Source organism: Lagenorhynchus albirostris, chromosome 14 (assembly GCF_949774975.1).
Source record: "Lagenorhynchus albirostris chromosome 14, mLagAlb1.1, whole genome shotgun sequence".
Lineage (NCBI taxonomy): Eukaryota > Metazoa > Chordata > Mammalia > Artiodactyla > Delphinidae > Lagenorhynchus > Lagenorhynchus albirostris.
The window spans coordinates 7,352,785-7,377,060 of NC_083108.1; the positions used below are offsets into that span (position 1 = coordinate 7,352,785).

Here is a 24,276-nt window from a genome sequence, read left to right on the forward strand (position 1 = left end):
GGCAGGAATCAAAATAGAAGTCAATAATTTATTTTATTTGACTTACTTTGGTGTTAGAATAATGTAAAGCCAACTCTCCATGTCTTTTTTTAAGGTAGCTATGTATTGTTTTTGAAGGCAAATCAGTATCTGTCATTTTGGGGAGCTCTTTTAAATATGTAGCTTGGAACTTCATTAGAACAGTAAGTGGGGTCATTGAAGAGAGTGTAATTAAGGTATCAGCTTATAGATGGTTATAACTGCTTTGATTGATTAACTAAGAACTTTAAAATGAGATCTAAACAAACATGCTCTTCCTTTGCTGTTAACTTTCTCCTTCAGTTTATATAAATACAAGGCTATGCTGCCCTCTGCCTGTTGCTAGCCCACCAAAAATTGAAGTGGAATTTGGACTCTGAAACTTTCTACCTTAAAAGTGGCTTTTAAATGTTTGAGTTGCCACTTACCAAATATGTAATTTTGAAGTTGGAAAATGATATAGTATGAATCTATGTAGAGATTTCCTGAATTTGAATGTTTTGACAAAATGCCCTGAAGACCTTTTCTGAAATTGATAATTGCTGATTTTAAATGAATTTGGAGAATACCCATGTATAGGTTAAAATGATGCATTGGTAAATGTTATTACCAATGTTATAAATTAAAATTAAAAGTGTTCTGGTTGGGTAAATCAAATTGGTAAGACAAATGAAGTTAACTTCATATGGGGGAACCATCTGGGAAATAAGAGCTAAAAATACTGGCCCTGTGCCAGAAACAAGATCCCAGAGCACCCTAGGAAGCCCTGTGACCCTTTCTCAGCCAAGCAGACTGAAGGTAAGGAAGAATTTATACCACAAGATTTTGACTTTTTTAGTGAGGTATATAAAATCTAACAATTGGGTGTAGCTGATTGTTCAGAGCAGCATTTCTCAAAGTATAATGTGCACCCAGATCACCCAGAGATCTTGTTAATCCAATCTTGCATGTTCTGGTCTGTAAGGTCTGGATAGGGCCTAAGAATCCCTACTTCTGACAGGCCATGCCAGGATAACGCCCTGGCTGCTCTGAGTGGCAGGTTTAGAGAAAACAGTATTATACCCCTCCTCCTCCAGCACGCACGAGATGACGATGTTGACTCTTTTCTATCTAATACTGGTAATGGCTTTCCACTGAAACGTCATCACTTTTAGTCCCAACTGACACGTGACTAATGCTTATATATGTAGGACCACCGTCTTCAGTCTGGGGTGTAAACTGTGATGGGTCCATTGGCCATGCAAGGATTAAACGTATGACCTTACCTTGGTGCTTTGAGTTGCTGAGAGGAGTTTCAGATGTAGGTATGCAGAGTGAAAATGTCAGAATTCCTTAATGATGGGATGAAAAGAGGAAAGAAAGGAAATTAGTACTTATTGAATGTGAAATGCCAGACATCTGCCCAGTGCTTATTTAATCCTCACATCAGCTATTCTTATTTTTCTGCCTAGAGTCACAGAAAGCGCCTTTAAACTAAAACACAGTGCCTTTGGAGTTAGACCCACTAGGATTTACTATCTTAGCGCAGAGGCCCACTCACTGAGTCTCCTTTGCTAATTCCTCTCTATCTTCCTAACCTCTTAAAGGGGTGGAACCCCAGGACTGGCCCTGGCCCTCATGAGATATCATCGCATTTTGGTCTTTAAGTGCCATCTATTTGCGGACACCTCCCAAACTTATATTTTCAGACAACACGTGTCACCTGAACCACAAACTCATAAGTATATATCCAATATCCTTTTTGACATCTTCATGTGACAGCTGATATCTCCGACTGAACATGTCCCAAGCCTTACTTCCCTGCACAGATGTGTTCTTCCTCTAGTCTTCCCGAGCTCAGTAAATGGCAACTTCATTCCAGTTGATTGTTGATCAGGAAAAACCTTAGAGTCATCCTTGATTCCTGGCTTTCACACACACTTAGATCCAATCCCTGAGCAAAATGTGTTATTTCTCCTTTGAACGTCTATCCAGAACCTGAACACTTCTCACCACTCCCACTGCTGCTACCTGAGTTTAAGCCACCATCCTGTCTCGCTTGGCTTACTGCAGTAACCTCCTCCTTGGTCTCAGCTTCCACCCTTGCTCTTTTCCATCTGTTCTCTCCAGACTCATCCTGAGGCTTGCTCGAAACCTTCCAATGCTCCTTCTGAGGACAAGTCCTTATAATGACCCAAGGCCTTACCTGATCTTGCACCACTGCCCCCTGACTCCATCCCTCAGCACTAGCTCCAGTGGCCTCCTTGCTGTCAAATATACTCTGTGTCCGAGCCTCTGTACTTGCTCTTCCCTCTTCTGTGAGTGCTTTTCCCTCAGATATCCACTCCTTCAGTTCTCTGCTTAGATGTTACCTTATCAGAGAGGCCTTCCTCTGCTTCCACCTCCTGTAACTTCTCTATTCTTCTCCATCTTTCCTATCCCCTGTTTTTAAAATTTTCTTAGCACTCCTAGCCACACTGGACAAGTATGGTTTACTCTATGCTTTCTCCACTGGAGTGTTAACTTCGTGAGGGCAGAGGTTCTGTTTTATTTCCTGCTGTGTCCCTAGGATCTGGAATGGTGCCCGGCATACGGTAGGGGCCCAGTGAGTATTTGCTGAATGAGCAAATAATTGGTGACTAGGTAGTTTAGTTTCTCGCTCTCTCTTTTTTCCCCACTAGGAGATTTCTTTACAGAATAAGAGAAATTTCTCTTGACTTTATAACAGCTGCTGTCTTAATAGTTGTTTTTTTTTTCATGCTTAGTAATCTAAAATTTTGATTCCTTTAGCTTTTGATATTCATTTGGCAACTGTATTTCATTTAAAAGCATTGTTTAGGGCTTCCCTGGTGGCACAGTGGTTAAGAATCCGCCTGCCAATGAAGGGGACACGGGTTCAAGCCCTGGTCTGGGAGGATCCCACATGCCGGGGAGCAGCTAAGTCCATGTACCACAACTACTGAGCCCACCTGCCACAACTACTGAAACCCATGTGCCTAGAGCCCATGCTTTGCAACAAGAGAAGCCACCACAATGAGAAGCCTGTGCACTGCAATGAAGAGTAGCCCCTGCTTGATGCAACTAAAGAAAGCCCACGGGCAGCAAAGAAAACCTAATGCAGCCAAAAATAAATAAATTAATTAAAAAAAATAAAGAACAGTAATTCTAAAAAAAAAAAAAGCATTGTTTAGCATATTTAGTTCTTAGACTTTCAGGCAGTTAATGATTATCCTTAAAATAGGTTATCCATGAAAAAATTATGACCAAACCTACTTTAATAAAGGCAGCATTTCAGCTGTAGTAGTAAACCCTGCCAAATGGTTTTCTCTGAACATTGAATTTTCAGGCCTTTTCATTTTCTTAATTGATGCATAAAATCCTATTACAAAGCTAGAATCATTAAAAGAAACAAAACCCAGCAAAGGGTTTTTTTAGTCTTAAATCAATTGATTTAAGTTATAAAACATACACTATTTCATTTGGGCCCCTTGATTTTATACTAATTAAAGGTCAGTCTTTTGTGAGTGTTCTAGAACTATTTTAAATATGTTGAATTTCTCCTTTCCCCTCTAAAACACAAACAAAACCAAATAAAAATTAATTTCTGTTCGAATTAGTCTATAGCTGTACTTGATTTAGTGATATTCAATTCAATATGTAGTTAATAAGCCTTGGGCTATATCCTCACGGGTTTATTGCATTTTTCTGGAGATTTGTGTGCACCTGCATGAAAAACTTAGAGAAAAAGGCCTGGTACCTTCAGTTCAGTAGCAGAGGCATAAACGAGGTGTGGGCCCAGAGGGAGAGCAGTTCTGGGTGTTGATGTGGGGAAGAGGAGGTATCCTGAATCCCAGGCTTTGGGAAGGAGTTGAAATTTGGACTTGGGATATTTTGGGCAGAGAAAAATTGCAGTGAACCTAGGTGTAGATAAATGATGTGTTGGAGAATAGAATTTTCTTTGGAAAAGCGATAGACTTTGTGATAGAGAATTACTAAAAAAGTTCAACTACGTTAATATTATAGTTTATTATATTTATCTAAAAATGGTTAATTTTTTTTTTTTTAATTTATCAAGGCAAGCCACTTTTTACCAGAGCCTATGTCAGCAGCATTATTTCTAGTTTCTTTGGACATGCCTCTTTCTTTGGAATATCCAAATATTCATGAAGCTGTTGTGGCCTATTTGGAACAGCTGAATTCTGAAAACTACAGTATTTATAAACGAACTGCAGAGGCTGTTTATTCACTTGAGTGTACCTGTAACTTCCTGTCTGATGTTGGGAAGGAGGTAAAAAGTTTTGTTAATATCTCTTTAAAATTCCTTTGATAAAATATTTAGAAAATTTAACCTATAGTTTTCAAATTGATGGACATTTAACAATTGAATTCTTACGGGTGGGATCCATTATTACTGAATGGCCCAATTATAAGATTAAAGTAAGGGTATGATTTATATAAAAGTAAAATGAAGATTTAGATTAAGGAAGGGTATATATTCATGAGACCAGTGGTTTAAAAAAAAACAATAATTATTATCAATATCTTTATTAGTGAGTTCCTCTTTGAAGTGGCTTACTGTGGGTGAACAGAGTGACAATTGATGTAAACAATTATAAGGGCCATTTTAGTGCTTATTTGTAGACACATTTTTTCCCTTTATAAACCTTTATTTATTCACAGAAGGAGCCTGATTGTTTTATTAAATAAAGCCATGAACTAGATTGTAAGGTAGTAGGATGACTTTCAATACCATGTTATAGCAATAATTATGTATTTGTTATTTATCCCTTTTAGGATATTATTTAGTATGTTATCAATTAAAGGGTTAATGAGTCTTAAAATAGACATTGACTACAATAGTTGTTTACTGTTTGAAAATACCAAAATGGGTCCTGAAGATCTTGAAAAATTAGGAGCAAAATTTTATTCCATTTGGCCCCTACAGTGGAGTTTTTTGAACTTCATATTTTAAATTTTCCTTATTTACCCACTATTGTTTATTTTTATTTTCTTTTCCCCACATCTTTATGCCACTGTATCTTGTCTCCTCCATGATAGAATTTTGAACTACCTTTTATTTGAATTATTTCTGTGGCATTCTGCATGGTCAGTTAATCACACAGGTATTGATCACCCCCTATTTTCCCTAGAACCAATCAGGATGTTAGAAGTGGGAGGTGGATCTTAAAATACATGAGTCCTGCCTTGAGCTGCAGTTAGTAGGGGGATAAGGCCACAATTGAGCAGTCAAAGAACCATGCCACTCAGAGGTAAATAATATAAAGTCTTAAGCGGCCTTGAGTTAGGCATTTTCCCCACATTTTTCCTCCTAGGCTGACGTTTTTGGCTTGCTTGTTGAGCAGGTTGACTTAAGCAAATGTGAACAGTCTCAGGGCCTCTGGATGATCTAATTTCTTGAAGCTGCTTTGTTAGCTGTTGAGAATTTTATTGTACCTGACCTTGACATTTACTGTTCCATTCTCTTCTTTTTTTAGGGAGAGAAGAATCTCTTAGAATTAGTGGAGCTGGCAGACCAAGCCTTACATAGCTTTTCCTATCATCAGCATTTCCCCCTAATAAAGGAAATCATCTGTATTTGTTCAAAGATGTAATATTTTCTTTCTTAATATGATTATATTATTATAGGTTGTGTGTGTGTGTAAGTTTAGGAGCAATGAAAATGAAACTTGTCTTAAATCTGTTATTTTTTAGTTTAAACTGCTTTTATATGTTTTGACCTTTAAACTGTATATATATAGTAGCATTAGGACAGTTAACTGTTTTATTCAAGAGTAAGCTTTAAAAATGTCATGCCTATAATCAACATGAATTATCCTTGGATTTTTATACATTTGTTTTGGTGTCTTTCCAAACAAGTATTCAAGCACATTTGTTTATTTACCTTTAACATTTTAATTAATAACTTGAATTGAGGATTTTTTAAATGTAAATTTCATTATTCCTACCTTTTATATGGATTTTTGAAAAGCATCATGCATTGGTTAATTTATTTGGGGGACATTGGAACAGATTTTTCTTTAAAACTTAGTATTTTCATTGCTTTTGGAAAGAGTAAATTCCATGGTGATAAATATCCATTAAATATGGGATTTATTTTTCTTTCTGTCTGTCTATCTGTCAGTCATCTCACATAATTACCTTTTTTTTGTGGTGAGAACATTGAAGATCTACTCTCTTAACACATACCAAGTATACAGTACAGCATTATCAACCATAGTCACCAGAACTACCTATCCTGCATAACTGAAACTTTGTACCCTTTGACCAACATCTCTGCATTTCCTCCAGCCCCTGGCAACCACCAATTCTACTCTCTGCTTCTAAGAGTTTTAGGTTCCACATATAAGTCAGATCATGCAGTATTTGTTTTTCTGTACCCTGGCTTATGCCACTTAGCATGTCCTTCAGCTTCATCCATATTGTCACAAATGATAAGATTTCCTTCTTTTTTAAGGCTGAATAATATTCCATTATATATATATTATATATACATATATAATATATATATATACACACACACATACACATACATACCACATTTTTAAAAATCCATTCATCTATCAATTGATACATTGTTTTCATGTATTGGCTATTGTGAATAATTCTGGAATGAATATGGGAGTACATATATCTGTTTGAGGTACTGATTTCATTTTCTTTGGTTACATACCTAAAAGTGGAATTGCTGGGTCATATGGTAAATCTGTTTTTATTTTTTTGAGGAACCTCCATACTGTTTTCCATAATGGTTGTAACCATTTTACATTCTAAATATAGGTTTCTAAAGACATTTTGTTGTTTTGTATTCTTTAAGAGAGAATATTCCCTGCCTTGAAACAAGTAAATGCTTGAGTAAATATTAATTCTGGGTTAGTTAAACAAGATCTCAGTTGTAGGAACTGGAGTAGGAAGAAACCCCTTTCTCTGTGCTTTTTAGTCTCATGTTTAGTCCCTTACTTGCCTTAGATGTCTTGTATGTTTACCTTTTTACCAGCTGGAAATCTGCACAGGCCAGTCCATTATTACAAGGAGAAAGTCAGAAGGTGTTTCTACGTATGTTGTCTCACCCTTTGCCACAAGTGAAAGTTAAAACTTACCACTGTTGTCTGGAAATTGTTAAGGTAGGTTTTTTTGTTTTTGATTTTTTTTGCGGAGCATTAACAGTGGATTTTCTGATTATAACTCAAAATTAAATTACTTGACCTTTTGGATATGATATAAGAGTTATTACCATAAAAATAGATGGTAGTTATTAGTCAACTCTAAGAAATTTATACTATTGAATTCCCTTAGTAAGTCTAGCAACTGAATTGCCTTATTAGCAGTTTCAATAAGAATTACATTTATGTTGTGTTATTTAATGATGGAAAAATTGTAAGGAAAAGTTGACTTCTATCAAGTATTCAAAGGTGATTTCTATGCTCAGGAAAAGTTTTAGCTTATTATGGCTTAAATTTTATAGTTTCAGATCTGTTTTCTTAGTAATATTCTTCTTTCCTTTCTTTTGAAACAAATATTTCCTGCGTTTTTAAATTATAAAATATTTCAGCATGGAATAGTACATAAATATTAACTATTTCAATATTGAAAAGAACACTGTACATAGGACAGTATAGAAAAATATATGTATTCCTGTGTACTCTTGAAAGTGTCCTCTTGTATTCAGTACTCTTATAAGTACTATCTAGATATAATGTTTACATTTTGCCATTTTTTACTTATGATCCTTTTTTTTCAGAGAAATAAAAATATTATTTATAACTGAAGCTTCTTTCTTTTCTCTTCCACTTTTTTATGCCACCAAGATAACCACTCTTACAAAGTTTTTGTTTATCCTTCCCATGCATGTATTTTATATATGCATATCTCTATAAATCATATATATTACTGTGTTTGTCTCTTTAAAAAAGTACATAATTTCATACCGTACACATGTTTTTGCTGCCTGTTCTTTTCCTTTAATAGTAAGGTTTAAGATCTACCTAGTGGATTCATCTTAACTGCTCTTTGCTTTGAATATACTTTCTTCTGTTTATTGATAAGTATTTAGGTTCAGTCTGCTTTTTACTGAGCTATGTTTTTCAGTATTTTCAATGACAGTCTGTAACTGATAGTGCATGTGTTTGAAAATGTCTTGAGTTCACCTTACTCTTGAATGATAGATTAGCTGGAATTGTAGAATTCTGTAGAATTCTGTAGAGTTCTAGATTGACTGCCATTTTTCCTTAGCACTTTGCCAGTACTGCTTTGCTCTTGGTAGGCTTTTACCATTGTCGAGAAGGCTGCTGTCAGTTAAATTATAATTTCTTTGTATTTTTTTTCTTCTAGTTGCTTTTAAGGTCTTTTCCTTAGCTCTGGAGTTCTGCAGTTTCATTACAATGTAACTTTGTATATACTTTTTTTTTTAACGTATCTCTTTTAGCATGCTTCAGTTTGAAAACTCATGTCTGCCTTCACTTCTGGATAATTCTCAGTCATTATTGTTTCCCTTAGCCTTGCTGTTCTCTCCAAGTGGAACTCTCATTAGATCATGTTAGATCTTCTTATTTTACCCTTTGTGTCATTTAAGCCCTCTTTTATATTTGATCTTTTTTTGTTTTGTTTGGATAGAATTGCTCAGTACTGTCATTCAGTACACTAATTCTTTGCTCAACGATGTCTAATTTGCTTTTTAAAAATTGTGGTAAAATACACATAACGTAAAATTTACCATTTTAACCATTTTTAAGGTTTTGGTGGCATTAAGTGCATTCACATTGTGCAATCATCAACATTATCCATCTCTAGAACTTTTTCATCTTCCTAAATTGAAACTCTGTACCCGTTAAAAAATAACTCTCTATTACCCTCCAACCCCCCCCAGATCCTGACAACCACCATTCTACTTTCTGAATTTGACTGTTCTAGGTACCTCATACTTGTGGAATCATATAATTGTCTTTTTTGTGTCTGGTTTATATCACTTAGCATCCATGTTTAGTATATGTCAGAGTTGCATTCCTTTTTAAGGATGAATAATATTCTGTTGTATATATACCACACTTTATTACCCATTCATGTGTTAGTGGACATTTGGGTTGTTTCCACCTTTTGGCTACTGTGAACAGTGCTTCAGGTGTACAAATATGCCTGCTTGAGTTCCTACTTTCAGTTTTTTGGGTGCATATCCAGAGTGGGATTTGTGCTAATTTTGTCGAAGAGATGATACAGAGTCATTACTTATATGCAGGTGCATCACTGTATTGATAAGAAAAATCCCACATATATGTTGTCCTCCCCCTCACCCAGAAACTTAAGTCTGTTTTGATTTGAATTTTCTCTTTGTCAAACCTCAGTAAGCAAAATACAAACACCTTTGGATAAGTTTATGGTGGTGTTTATTTCCTATATGTCTGTTATTATGAACAACTTTAAAAGATTATGGTTGTCTCAGCAGTTTGGTTATTTAATTTGTCAACACCACTCTTGTTGGCTGAAAGAAATGTAATAGGTATCTCATGCAAACTCAAAAACTGTTAGTTAAGAGAATCTTTTTTTGTGTTCTACCGGTTAAAAGAAAAGTTTCAGTGACATAAGTACTAAAATTGGATTTGAATTATAAACAGAAGAAAGAGGAATGCTTTGGAAAAATCACTGTCACTAATTTTTAAAAACTTTTTGTATTATTTTGCAGGAATGTTTAGGTGTCCATAATGTCAGTAAACCTGTGTCTTCCCTTTGTAATGGAATTCATTTTCTACTTCACCCAAAAGTTCTGTATGAAATCTCTGCGTTTGGTATTCAAGAGCCCAAAAATGAGGTATGGCATGTTAGAAGGAAGTACAGAAGACTACTCTGATTCTTTAGGTACTCAGCTAAATCAAGACAGTATTCTAATGTCACAAGGTAGTATGAGAAACTAAAAAGAAACTTGTCTTTGATGTATGGGTTCAGTTAAGTTGTTGTTTAACTAAAAAGAAATGTTAAAAAAAATGAGGCTTAAAATACAGGACATACTTGTTCTCAGAGAATTCAGATCAAAATGTTAACTTAAGTTTTTCATGTTAGATGTAGGAATGATGCAGTAGTTATAATAAGCAGCGTATTTCCTTAAGGAACATTTTTATTCAATGGAAAAATATACTTTAAAGGTTAAAAAAGAAAAAGGAAATCATTAAGGGGGAAGGACTGGTTGAGAACAGAATGTAAGATGATGCTGTGGAAATAGGAACGTTTGAAGGAAGAGATGCTAATTACCTTTCCAGATTTTATGAAATATTACAGGTATGTAAGATGACTTAACGGGCCACCTCCTCTTGGATTGTTTCCCCCGTATTGTTGAGCAGGTGAATGCCACTGCCAAGGCCATCCTGATGCATCTGCTGCAGGGGCGACTGAGGATGACAGCACTGACCTGGAACAAGTTTATCGAGTCTCTGTGTCCTGTCATCCCAGTGCTACAGGTACTCTGTGCTCACCTGCTTACGCTACCATTTCTCTTTAGTGAGTGTGATTGATTTAAACGCACGCAAGCAGTAGAACCATCATGCTGTGGGAGAAATGAAGTGAAGCCACGAAGGCGCTGTGGATAAGGGAACAGGAAGTGGGCGGCTGTCTTGTTTCTGGCAGAAGGTTAAAGCAGGCTAGCGAATTTGTCTGTGTACACCGGGTGGGAGGTTAAGAAGTGAGGCGCAGGCATTTAGCATTGACTGTGAAAAATGGAGCTCAGCCTTATATAAAGGCTTTTAGCCAAAGCTAACAGTGCTTTCTAAACAGGCTTTATGTCATGAAACTGGCTGCATGAGTTCTATCTGTGCATATATGGGTTAGCCTGATACTTTGATTAATGAGCTCTTAGAAACAAAGCTTTTTTAGCAGTCCTTCTGGGCTTAGGTAAAGGAGGTAGGGAAGTGCAGGGCCTTCCCTCCCTTGCATGAGAAGGTGGAGATGGGAAACACCATCATAGGAACAGTCCTCTTAGAAGAGAGAGCTGGGCCTCAGGCCCTGCCGCTTGCACAGCTCAGTTCCTTGCAGGCGCACCGGCAGCACTCCACTTTTGTAATGAGGGCACAGGTCTGAAGATATGGGAGGGGCCTCATCTAGGGGCAGTGCCACTACTAGAATCTTGGAAAGTAGAAAAATTAGCAAGTGTCAGGAGGGTTGGCACATTTTCCTGAAGTTCTCCAGTATTATTTTTTAAATACAGTTGTATGTAGGCTTCTTACCTCATGTAGGTTATTTTGAAAAGTCATATTCAACTGAATTGAAAGAAATTTGTGAGTTGCCTGACAGGTCAACACAATTCTTATTTCAAGTTAAAAAATTAAGCAGTATGTGCATACAATCAGATGGTCATTTCTCTTTTTATGAAATCTGTTAGGGCTATGCTGACACAGAGGATCCTTTGGGTAACTGCATTCTCCTCCTAAGCAAAGCGAGTTCTGAGGCTGGTGAAGGGATTCTCCCCTGTACCACCTGGTTAAAGTCCATACTACGGCTCCTGCTGGTGAAAAAGCCATCGTAAGTACAGCAGAGTCTACTGAGTGTGAAAGATGAACGGGAATGTTCTAGGAAAGGGTAGTAATTGTATCAAGCAGTATAGAACCAAAGGAGGTAAAGGAAAGTGATTCTCTTACTAGACAGAGACGGGGAGCTAATGGCTGAAACTAACCCAGTAAAGGTCTTTTGGACACTTTCTAAGACGCTCTGTCCATCCTCCAGCCTTGCTGTCAGATCAGCCTATGTTACGGCATCGCTGCCCTCAGTGCTGTTCATAATGCTGCTGCGGGCAGGGTGGAGAGCCGTGGAGAGAAACAGATTGCCAAAACCATAGGGCATTCGCACTGTCTTCTCGTTAGAAATTGTTAGTCTCCTGGAGTGCAACTTTTCTAATTAAATACTTGTTCTGAAAATTAAAGTTTTTCATGAAAGTGTAGTGGACCAGTTGCCTCACATACCAGGGTATGCATGTATTTTAATCTTGTTTAGCTTGTCCTCTTTTTTGGGAAACAGTAAAAGTGTCCTTTCCTCTACCATTAGTGTAAGTGTCATTTTAACTAAAAGAAAAGAAGGAGAGAAAGATTGTCTTCCTTCCCTCTCTGTCAGTGCAACATGAATCTTGTGTTACTCTCTTTAGGTAACAGTGGTTAGATTTTCTCTCACTGAGAAGAGAAAAAAAGCTTAGAGTAAAGATGGATAAGCAGTGATGAAGAGAAAGGGTCTGTTGAAAAGGCTAGGAGAAACAGACAGATGTTCTTTTGACAATGGATAATATTGTTTTCCCCATACTTACATCAGGATAATGCAGTGGCTTATTTATAAACAGATGATCGGACTAAAAGTTAAGGAAGTAGGTGAAATAAACTAAAACGTTAAGAGAATGGAAAGAGGAAAGTCAGAGGAGATTGTAAGGGCTCATGCATCGTGCAGAGAGGAAAGTTGTGGGTGATGCAGGAAGCAGAGGGGCACATGGGGTGAGTGTGTTTGTGCTCCTCGGGGACTGGCTTCTGCAAATGTTCCCATTGACCCTCGGCAGTGTCTTTATTAATGTGCTAGTGTAATATTCCCTACCCCAAATTTGGTGATATAACACAATAGGTGTATATTTTTGGTTCACCTTTGGGGGCCCAGAGTCTCCAGGTAAACAAAAACAGTCTTATCAGGCAGGACATTCTAAGGGCTTAGAGATCCCCTCCCAGGAGCCAAGGGCAAGGCCAGACCTCTCTGGGTAAGGTAATTCTCGATTACACAGAACTTAAAGCAGTCTAAATTACATATTTGTTTTCATCATTTGACTAGTTCTACCCCATCTCACCAGACCATAAACTCCATTAGGCAGGAACCCCATCAATTGGCTAATCTTTACATCCTCAGAACTTCATTGAGTACCTTGGGCATAAATATGCTCAAAATGTATTTGTTGAAAGAAATAAGTATAGAGAAGTAATCGCACCATGGTGCTCATGCTAAACCTAAAAAAACGGCTAAATTTATCTACCAGAGGAGGAGATGCATTAAAAACATGCTTTACATACCCCACTCTGGGCTTTTGCCTGGGGGTGGTGGCTGTCTGTCCACTGACGACCCGAGATGTTAATACAGAGAGTGGCACAAAGGAAGAGCATCGTGTGGGTGTCTGGCTGTTCTGAGCTTTCATGAGGTCACAGCAGATGGGAAAGGGAGGTTTGCCTGACTCCCACACCATGTTGGAGTAAATATTTGCCCTCCAAAGATGATATCTATTAGTAATACACTAAATTCCTGCTTTCTCTAGATTTGGTAAGCACTTGAGAACCGTGGTGGGCAATGGAACCTAGCAGCACACAACACAGACATGACGCTGCCCTTCCAGAATTGGGCATGTAATTGAGAAGAGAGATCTTACCAGTTATACTTTATTATTAATTGTAATACAGCGAGATCAGTGTTATGATGGGGGACTTCAGGGGTCAGCACACAGCCTTTGCTGTGGTAGGGATGCCTCCCCGAGTGTGCAGGTTTTAATCGTAGTCTCACAAGTAGTACCTAAAACCTGGAACTTGTATTACTGCTTAAAATTTGCCCAGTGTCCATGTAGTTCCAGAACCTGTCTCAGTAACTCATTGCTGTGCGTCCACTTTCTATTTTTCCATTTCATTGTCTCGTGCATGCAGTGTTTAACCTTTTCTTGAAATCTTCTACCTCCCCACTCAGTGCTCAACTGACCTTGATGCTAATCCATTCCAGATAAAATAGAATTTTGATGGGAACCAAAAATATCATATCTGAGGGGATCTATTTCACCCCCAATATCTCGCTTTAGCTGTTAGTATGATTACTCTCCTGGAGGTTCGACCTGTTGTTTGGGCTCTGCTCATGGGTCTGTGATAGCTTTTATGATTGAGATACATCACTAGACTTGGAGTCAGGAGCTAGGATTTTTAATTTGCAGACCGACTTACTGGAGCTGAGGTGATATTGACAGTGAAGTTCGCAGTCTCAGTGAGTCTGCACCTTCACTTGTAATTATTGATTATTCTTTATTTCTGCTGCTTATTCATAAATGTAAAATGCAGGAATAACTGGTATTTTAATAGAAAAGTATTTTAATAGAAAGTATTAATAAGTATTTTAATAGAAATACTAAGTATTTTAATAGAAAAGGTAAAATGTCATCAGTAACGTCAGTATAAGCATAGCTAATTATTATGTTGATTTGTAATAATTCTTTGTGTTATGGGCCTTTATAATTTCTATACATTTGTATATTACAAAATGTTGACTTAAAGACTTTGTTTCTTCAGGGTCCGGATGCTGGCATTAAAGCTTTTAGCAAGTCACCTTACAAGGGAAGAGGGGGCGGATACCAAGCGCCCTTCAATCGATGCCAGAGTTCTCTCCAGAGTTACTAATTTATTTATTGTGAAAAAGCCTATTGAACTCAAATTGGATGACAGAAGAGAACTGATTATTAAGGTGATCATAACTTTCAAGTTTATTTATTCATAACTGTGTGGTTATTTGATATATTTTATGTTACATTTTTCAATCTGTGTTATGTACGGGAGAGGGAGAGAAATGGTGGCTTCACCTGTGGTTACTCCTGCCTAGTGTGAAGTTGTGTCCTGGCTTTTTCTGGCTCCTGGATACATTTATTTATTGAACAAATATTTCTTGAGTGCCTACTATATGCCAACCATCATGTCCCTTTTCATTCAGAACATATGCTGGAAATGCAAATTAATTTGAATAGTATCTTAAATACAACATAAGGCTAATCTAGTGGAAAGAAATTCTCTGATGACTCTTAAAAACAAACATCACTGACATAAAATTATTCTTCTTTTTCTTCTGTTGGAAATTGCCTGTAATACTAAAACAGAAAATATTATGATAAAAGTTTTCATCCTCTTCATTACAGGAAAAATAATATAGAAGGCAAGGGCAATTTCTTTTAAATGTTACAGTGGTTCTGAGATTTTTTTTGTTAATCTCTTTTCTAAATCTTTGGCTTTTTCCCCCCTTTAAGAGGTGTAGCCTTCATCTCCCTGTCTGCCCAGAACTGCCCCCAAATCATCGTGGACTGATGTAGGATCAGATACAGCAAGCTGTCCGTTATCTTCATTGCTTCATTCCTGTGTTTTATAGCTTCTCCTGTGACTCCAAGTGTGCGGTCTGGCAGTTTTCTTTAAGTTTAGACCAGACCCCGAGGCCTGTGGTAGAGCCACATGCAACACAATGGATTTTTTAAAACAGGGAAACATATTCAGTGTTCTTCTAACCTAAGTGTTCGGGGCCGTCTGATGGCCCTGGCAGGAGGATTGGAGAACCTTCCATGGGCCACATACCAGGTCCTGTTGGGGAATTCCTGCGTACTGAGCCACTGGTATCACTACTGTGCCCTGTGTGTCGCGTGGAGGAAGGTGGAGTGGGGTTCTAGAACTCTCTTTCCTGAGTCCACATGAGGGCTGCAGGTGGCAGTGGGGGGGAGAAAGGAGGGGTGTGCTCTCGGTCCTTTTCTACCCCCATTTCCTGTTGTGTTTTGCCTCCTCAGACTGTCCCGGCAGGAAGTGACAGTCAGGGACTGCTGGTGGGGGGCTTGGTCAGAGTGCTGGGCAGCAAGCCCCAGAGAGCTGTCCGCTTTGGGGTCCCTAAGAGGGGGAAGTGGAGAGGCCAAGGGAATTCCAGCTGGTGGTTTCGGGGAGCAGCAGAGAAATCCCAAGTCACGTGTCTGGGGTTGCTGTTCTCGGGCTAGCCTGGAACTACCCGTAGTGATGCTGTGTAACTTGGATGGTTAGTGGGTCATGAATGGCTTCCTAGCGGAAATGTACGTTAAGAGGAGAGGCGTATTTGACATCATGGATCTTTGTTTTGGATCCTAACTCCCTCTCTGACCTAGCACATCATTGTTGCAAATGTAAATGTATCAGTTACTTAAATAAGTTGGCCTTTGAGCTTTTGTTTTTATAACTGTAGACTTTTACTGGAGAATTGGAAGTAGATGAAAAAAAAATTTTTTTTTTTCAGTTGGAGACTGTTGAAAAGGTATATGACATCTTTATCTCAGACGATATTGATCTTATTTTGAGAAAGTCAGCTGCAGAACAGTTAGCTGTGATTATGCAAGGTAATCTTTTAAGGAAAATGCTGCTGAGAATGGAATTTTAGATTGCTGTGTGTAGTAGTACTGGGGGTTGGCAAACTATGGTTTGTAGGCCAATCTGGCCTGTGGCCTGTTTTTATTTTGCAGCCTTCAAGTTAAGGATGGTTTTTACATTTTTAACAAAGAATATGCGACAAAGGCCATATGCGGCCAGCAAAGCCCAACACATTTACTATCTAGTTCCTTAAAGCAAAAGTTTGCCGACCCCCGGTCTAGATTATTGTTGTTTGACCGTGGAATGTCATTTGATAAAATTATCTTTCTTCTGAAATGTTGATATAATTCTAACAGTAAATTGCTTGTTCCTTTCTCAGTTTACCTATATATGATATTCAGTTTGTTCCATCTTGCTTAGAGAAATCAATCAAATTGTACTTTGTGGGTAGGTAAGATAAAAATAATGCACCGTAACTATGTATTTTCTTTAAAAGTTTATTTTTAAAAACAACTAGTAAAATTTACTCTTAGCTTTGTTTGTAGTGTTGTTATTCTTTGAGTTTTTAATTTTTTCCTATATGTGATGTGTGTAATTTATCTTTAATGTTTGAGAGAAGTAATTTTGCATTTACATAAAAATATTTTTTTTTAACTTGGAAGGTGGGGTATGATGGATATTCCCATCCTGACATTAGTGGAAACTGGGATGAGAGAGTAATTTGAAAGATCATATTCAACATATTTGTGCTTTTAATAACAATAATAGAGACTACAGGAAATAAGCCTCAATCAAATGTGGAGAGCCTTGGCTAAGAAGATTAAAGAAAACTTTTAGAGGGTATTCTTTCAGTATTGTTTAACATTTCAAAAATGAAGCTTATGATTTGGGTATATGCACTATATTGGAGGGTAGTGGAAACTAACCTTTTTAAAGTGGCAGCTAAAGGTAGTTACAGTGAAAGCTACAAATTAAATATCAACTTTATATTTGTACGTCTTTCTCAATGAGAATATCGGAGCACAAACTAAGAAAATTTGTCTGCTAGTTGTGAAATACTTGTCACTAATCTATAAGCAACTAGAGTTTTTGGTGCTAGTGATATCTGGTATATGTGTGTGTGTGTGTTTGTGTGTGTGTGTGTCTTAGTCTATTTGGCCTGCTGAAGTAGAACACCATAGACTGGGTGGCTTATAAACAACAGAAATTTATTCTCACAGTTCTGGAGGCTTAAAAGTCCAAGATTAAGGCACCGCAGATTCAGTGTCTGGTGAGGGCCTGCTTCTTGGTTCATAGGTGGCTGTCTTCTCCCTGTGCCCTCACATGGAGAAGGGGCAACAAAGCTCTCCTCTTTTTATAAGGACATCGATCTCATTCAGGAGGGCTCCACCCTCATGACCTCATCACCTCCCAAAGGCCCCACCTCCACGTACAACCGCACTGGGGATTAGGTTTCAAGCATGTGAGTTCTGCGGGGACAAACGTTTAGACTGTGGCAGTGTACACACACACACACACACGCATGTATATGTTTATTAAAAAAAGAGGTCATATTCTCTAGAAATATGTAGAGTATGTTACAGACCCTTTCTTTTATATTTGCTATTAACAGTTTGAGGTTAAAGATCTTGTATTAATATTGATAGAAAAATGCAAGTCATATTTACATATTAGCTTGTGGAGAATTCTAAACATTTTGAGATGATAGATTTGGAAAAGAGAAGAAATGTCCATGAAAGAACATAAAATAATTTTCCATGTACAAATAAAAGTGTTCATTTGTATATTTAAAATTCTAGTCCTTTTCAGAATCTGAGCTAGTTCATTTAATTCTTCTTAAATAGCTTTTTTTTTATATTACAGAAGTAAGATGTGCTTGTTACTTAAAAGTTTTCAAATTGTTCAGATGTGTATAAAGTAAAAAGTTTAAAGTGTCATCCTCTAATTTTCCACACTAGGTGTAATTATTTTTAAAAGTTGTGTGGCTGTCTGTTCTATTTTTAAAACTATAGAAAATGTTCTTTAACTTTTAGTAACTTTTTTTTTGGTCTACAGATATTAAAATGCATGCTGTGGTGAAAAAATTATGCTTAACTGACAAGATAATTGAGTATTTAAATAAATGTGTGAGTCAGGATGGAGAGGTAAGACATATTTTTACAGATTGGTTTTTTTATCAATTAAATTTGAAATGAATTCAACTGGATTTGGATAAGTACTTGGAGTTTCAGTCTTGAGTAACATCCACTACCTTGTTCATTTTTTTTTAATTTCTAAAAGTGAGATCTCTAAAGGAAAACCTTAACATTTCTATTAGATGTATAAGCAGAAGTATATACAAAACGTACTTTCAGTGGAAAATCTTAATATTTGCATTTTAGTTTCACACAATTTTGATGAAAAAGCATGACATTTAGAATAAGACGATGTTATAGTATATTTTATCTCACCTTAGAATTGATAAAAATAAATAACTGTGTTTTCCCCTGCTGACCAGGTAATAGAGTGTCTAGTACAGCCAAGCCTCACGCTCCTGAGGAAGGTTCTCTGTGCTGACCCAGTCCTACGTGTTTCCCTCTCCCAACAACCTTCTCTCTTGACCCTGCTGTTCAGAGGTAAATAAAATACATTCTGACAGTAATAAGAGCAATCTTCAGCTTTAACTGTTTATTCTTTAACTGTAGGTAACATTTTCTTTCCGCTTTACTAACACAATAACAAAGTTTATTAGTGAATATGCCACTGAAAAAACCCATCGCAGTGGAAAACGTTTAACACTTTTGTGGGAATTTTCTTAAAATCCTGTTACAGAGTAGACCTTAGGGCTGAGAAGGGCTGAAGCCTCTGATCGCTCTCTGCACCTTGATGTAATTGTCGTTTGGTGCTCAGATGGTCAGTTGTTACCTGTAGAGAGAGAGAGCGCGCTGCAGCTGCTGTCTCTGTTGCCTGTTTGTTTCCAGTGTCTGTTTCCTCATTCTTGTTTTGTTTGTGCCTTTAGATCTGACGCTTTGCTGTTATAACTGACTATGTCCTTAAACTGGCATTCAGAGTGTATAGACTCAACTTGTGGGGAGTGGGAACTAGACCATCCTGAATGACTCTGAGCATTAACTTATTACATTTTCTAAAGTGTGATTTTTTTTTTAACCTTTTTCAGTTTGGTTGTAATTGAGTAATGTATTTAGGTGGAAAAATTCCATGTTATTTTTTTCTCTTCTTTTCTGACTGTTCTCAATAGAGAGCTTGGTAACATTCTGTGCTATTTTCTTTCCTAGAAATGTAGGCCATTGCTTTTAAATATTCTACAAGAGACACCTTGATCAAATGTCTCAATATGCCTAACCTTGTCAGTTATCAGGCATGTAAGAGATTAATGATATTTATGTTCAAAATATTATGAGTCATTTTATTTTAGCATTTTCTTCTCTTCTGATGGCTTCTGCTTGCCAAGTGAATAGGACACAGTTTAAGTAACATTGATAAAGGTTCAAACCAGGTAAAGTTCTAAAGAGAGTCAATGTGTTCGGCTTCATAAATTTTGAATAGTGAGTAAAATTTTATAAGTTTTTTTATAGATTGATGTGGAAGAGTAGCAGTTATGGATCTCTAGTTTTCTTTTGTCTTGTTAATAATTGTCTTCCTGTTAACCTCACTCAGTAGAATTTAGTTCCTAGTTTACCTTTTCATTTATAATTTTGATTTAAATTATTCAAGCAATCAATTAATTATGAGCACCTACTAGATTCAAAGGCATTTTCTAAGGCAACATAATCTGTACCCTTTTAATACTTTTTTGATCTCATTGATGTTTCCAAGAATTACTTAAGTGAGCCTGAAAATGAATTTTAATATCTCTCATTAATGAATTTAGGGCAAAATTAGTTTTTTAACTAGGTACTCAACAAGGAAAATTAATTCCTCAGCAAACATTTATTGAGTGCATACTGTGTGCTAGGCCAGTAGTGTCTGTATGCTCCAAACCTACCAGATCAGAAACTCTGTTTTAACAAGCCCTGCAGAGATTTGCATAGATTTGAAAGTTGAGAGCCACTGTTTTAACGATGTCAGTTTATCTGGGTTAGCATCGCATTTCTCTGAGAATGGAATCTCTTCTTTTCAAGTTAAGATATTTTAAATTTGAAGTTCATTCTTTCTAGAGGTAAAAATATTTTATAAAGTTATGCTTCTTTTTATTTACAGTTTCCTTGATATTTCATGAAGATTGTACCGTCGTGACTGAAGTTGGAGCATTATTTTGTCTTCTGTTATTTGATGAAGTATCAAGAATGGATATGTGGTGAGCTATAAGACTTTTAAAAGGTTTTTACTCTGAATTGTCTGTCTGAGTTTCTGATGCAGTCTTATAGCAGTGCATGGAATTTTCTGACTTAGGAAGCTTATGCTTTCTGTAGTAGATATACATGGTATGATTTTTGGTTTGAGTAGCAGTATTATGCACATTGGCTCAAAAAGTCACCCTGAACTTTTATTGTTGAACATTACTAAGTACAAAATTTGATAATTACTATAGTAAGTTTTGTCATTAATACGTTTTTTGATATATACTCTCAATTTTGTGTGTTTTTTCCTTAATATTTAATTTAAAAAAACCTTGGAGAAGATGTTTAGGATGTAATATCTGATTAACTTTGACCCTGAGCAGGATCAGTGGGAGAGAGACACATAGGCCACCTGCCAGTACAGCGTCTGCATTGTGTGGGTCATTTATTATATGGACTTCTTAAAGAAAAGCATAATTTGCTCTTCAAAAGCAAATCTGGGTAGTGGTACCATGTTATAACTATACTAAATGATAGAACCAAATGCAGCTCTTGATTTGAGTTTTAGTCAAGGAAGCGAAGCAAGTTGTGTTTCTTAGACAAAACGATGGTCTGCTCAGTTGTTTCTTTCCTTTTGTGTTTCTTTTGTGAAATAGGTCTGATGATCTTTCCAATAAACCTTCTTCACCATCAGTCTTCAGTTTGCCTGTTTCAGTTTCTAGAAGGTAAAGAATTTATTTCTTTGATTTTCTCAAAGTTAAAATACTGTTACAGAAAGGGAAATCAAAATCTATGATTTGTTAAAGTTTTCATCTAGCGTTTCATCACATGACTTGTAATGCTTTAATCTTTCCTTCATGGTGGTGCTTCTGAAAGTTCAGTAAGTGTACATCCCTGTCACCAAGTTTTTTTTTGATATTGTTCAAGTCTACACAAAACTTGAAAGAACTATGTAGTGAACACTTGCATACCCTTCAGCCTAGATTCAGCAACTGTTAACACATGGGTCTGCTTTTCTGTCTTTCTCTCTCTCTCTCAATACATTTATTTATTTTTACGTAATCTTTTTCCCCAACCCATTTAAATATAAGTTTCAGACATAATTTTACTTCCTTCCCAGTTATTCCAGCATGTACCTCCTTAAATTAAGGGCATTATCCTACATAACCACTGTACCATGAAAGGTCACATCTAAGAAAATTAAAAATAATTCTGTAACATGATCCAGTTTCTCCAGTTACATCCCAAATCTCTTCTATAGATTTTTTTTAAAATTCAGGATCCAGTCAAGGTTATGAATTGCATTTGGTTTTCATGTCTCTCTAGACTTTTTAAAAAGTAAATTGTTTTCATTGAAGTATAAGATACATAAAGTTTACAAATCCTGAATTTTTCCAGATAAATACACCCATGTAACTAACATGTAGATTAAGGTACAAAATATCACTAGCATGCCAGAAACCACTTTTCTCCTTCCTTATTACCTTCCAGCGCCCACAAAGATAATTCAGTTTTCGTTCCTGTTATTATACATTGTTCTTGAACTTTATATTCTTGCATTTGCCTTCTTTTGCTCAACTTGGGTACAGGGTACAGATTATGTTGCCTTAGCAGTATTTGATTTATTTTCATTTTTGTGTAGTATTCTGTGTAAGAATATACAGCCATGTAGTTACCATTCTATCACTGATGGACATCTGGTTTGTTTTCTGTTTGGGGCTATGATGAATAATGACCGCTAAGCATATTCTTGAACACGTATGGATCAGAGGATATTAATATGTTTAGCGTTAGTAGATGCTACCAAGCAGTATTCCAGAGTGGTGTACTGGTTGACATTCCTGCAGCAGTGTAGTGGTCCCAGATGCTGCACACCCTCTCCAGCTCTTGGTATTGACATCACCCACTATCCTTTTATATACATATATAGGTGAATGAATGTTCATAACAGCTTTATGTATAGTAACCAAAAGCGTGAAACATCCCAAATGTCCAACAGCAAGGAGAATTGATAAATGAACTATGCTATACTCACACAGTGAAACACTATACAACATTTAAAAACTACTTTTTACACAACGACATGAGTCTCATAGACATAGGGTTTATGACATAATCATAGACATAATGTGAAAACAGCCACAAAAGAGTATATACTGTATATTCCATTTATTTAAAGTTCACCAACAAAGTTGATCTCTAGTGAGAGAAATCAGAATAGGTAACAATAATAGTTACCTCTTGGAGGAGGGCTAGGAGAGTAATTGACAAGAAAAGGGAACAAAGAAACTTTCTGAGGGGATGGAAATGTTCTGTGTTTTACTCTGGGTGGTGGTTACACAAATGAACACATATATAAAAATTCATCAGGCTGTACTCTTAAAATCTGTGTATTTTAAGGGTAAGAAAGTTACATCTTAATAAAACTATGATTAATTTAAAAATAACATTTTATAGCTTGCTAGATATTACATGTAGTATAATCATTTTCACTACTGTATAATACTCTTGTTAGACGATACCACAGATTATTCATTCTCCTGTCATGGGGTATTTGGGTTGATTCTGGGTTTTTGCTCCTGTATACATCCCTGTAAACATTATTGTATGTATCTCCTGGGATATGTGTCCAATAGTTCTTCTTGGATATATCCTTAGGAATGAAATTCTTTAGTTGTAGACATCACATTCTTTATGGTCTTTAGGTTTGGCTAAATAATAAAACGCACACAACAGTAGGTCATGCTTGAAATGTGATTACCTGTGTGGGTGCTGGGGGCTGTCCTGGCATAGGAGGCCCACGTCCCAATAGAAAATGTGATCTCTAGGAAGCATGCCGTGGGCATAATGTCCAGGTCCCCACAAGGCACATCATGTAGGAGAACCACAGCACTCAGGGATATTCAGAGCTGTGGCTTCCCACTGTACATTTACACACAGGTGTGGGTTGTTTCCACACCTCCCAGTCCAGATGCAGGGAGTGATTGTCACCATAAGCAAAGTGGTTTAGTAAAATTGTTGACATTCCATATCTATTTGGTTGTCCTGGGGAAAAGGGTCAGAGAGTTACCTCAAGATCAAGGTTATCCATACAGAAGAAATGTCAACAGTAATTTCTTTACACATAATAATGTCATTTTAAAAATTGTCCACATGGTGGATGTGTAGTGGTTTCTCAAACTGATCCTGATGTAATACCCTTTGCTTTTTATTATTTTCTTCCTTCTGTGTTCTTCAGGTGTAATTTGCAGTACATTTTATAACTTATTAAAAGCTTGACCATTGATTCACAGCCTTAACTCTTTTCAGTTAGTGCAAGTCCTTTCAAGGAGGCTCTTGTGTCCTTTTGACATGGCTTCACAAGCCTTTTAGTACATTCTTGCTTTCTGGCATGAAGAGATGTCCACGGTTCACCTTTGATTTCCCTATTTCAGACCTAGCATTAGCCATCTAAGGAGCCCTGGTTACTTCTAAGGAAAATTCCAATTTTTAAAATTTATTATCTTTTAAAAAATTATTCAGCTTCATTTATATACAGAACTCTACCTTAGCCTCTTTTTTTTGAGATGCATGAAATGAAAAAGCACACTAAATTTCCCCTTAAAAATCCTACCCAATTGTGTTTCTCTAATATTAGTTACAAATACATGAATTAGGGGTTTGGGATATGTTTTATAAGCAAAATCATTCTTTAACATTTGAGATGCTAGGCATTGCCGTCCTGCTAAACACTATTAAATTAACATTAACTAGTTTAAGAGCTACTGCCATTGAATCTTTTCTTAGATCTAAAAATATTTCTGGGTTCTCTTGGTGACACACAGTGACTGAGTTTATTGATGGTGCAGCTGTGTTCTCAAGTGAAAATAGTAAGTTGTGATTCTGTCACTTAGTGACCCCTGTGAACATAAGCAATTCATTTA

General features: G+C 36.7%; 1 protein-coding gene across 2 annotated transcripts in view; it reads left to right on the plus strand.

The window, feature by feature from the left end:
* Positions 1-24,276, plus strand: part of RTTN (rotatin) — a 138,194-nt gene that overhangs the window by 30,064 nt on the left and 83,854 nt on the right. For both annotated transcript variants that reach the window (XM_060121308.1, XM_060121309.1), the window contains exons 12-23: positions 4,073-4,285; positions 5,493-5,605; positions 7,013-7,139; positions 9,692-9,817; positions 10,344-10,460; positions 11,378-11,517; positions 14,280-14,451; positions 16,003-16,102; positions 18,129-18,217; positions 18,571-18,688; positions 20,274-20,370; positions 21,010-21,078. In XM_060121308.1, coding sequence (XP_059977291.1) covers positions 4,073-4,285; positions 5,493-5,605; positions 7,013-7,139; positions 9,692-9,817; positions 10,344-10,460; positions 11,378-11,517; positions 14,280-14,451; positions 16,003-16,102; positions 18,129-18,217; positions 18,571-18,688; positions 20,274-20,370; positions 21,010-21,078 — 1,481 coding nt within the window. The remainder of the gene's footprint in view (positions 1-4,072; positions 4,286-5,492; positions 5,606-7,012; positions 7,140-9,691; positions 9,818-10,343; positions 10,461-11,377; positions 11,518-14,279; positions 14,452-16,002; positions 16,103-18,128; positions 18,218-18,570; positions 18,689-20,273; positions 20,371-21,009; positions 21,079-24,276) is intronic.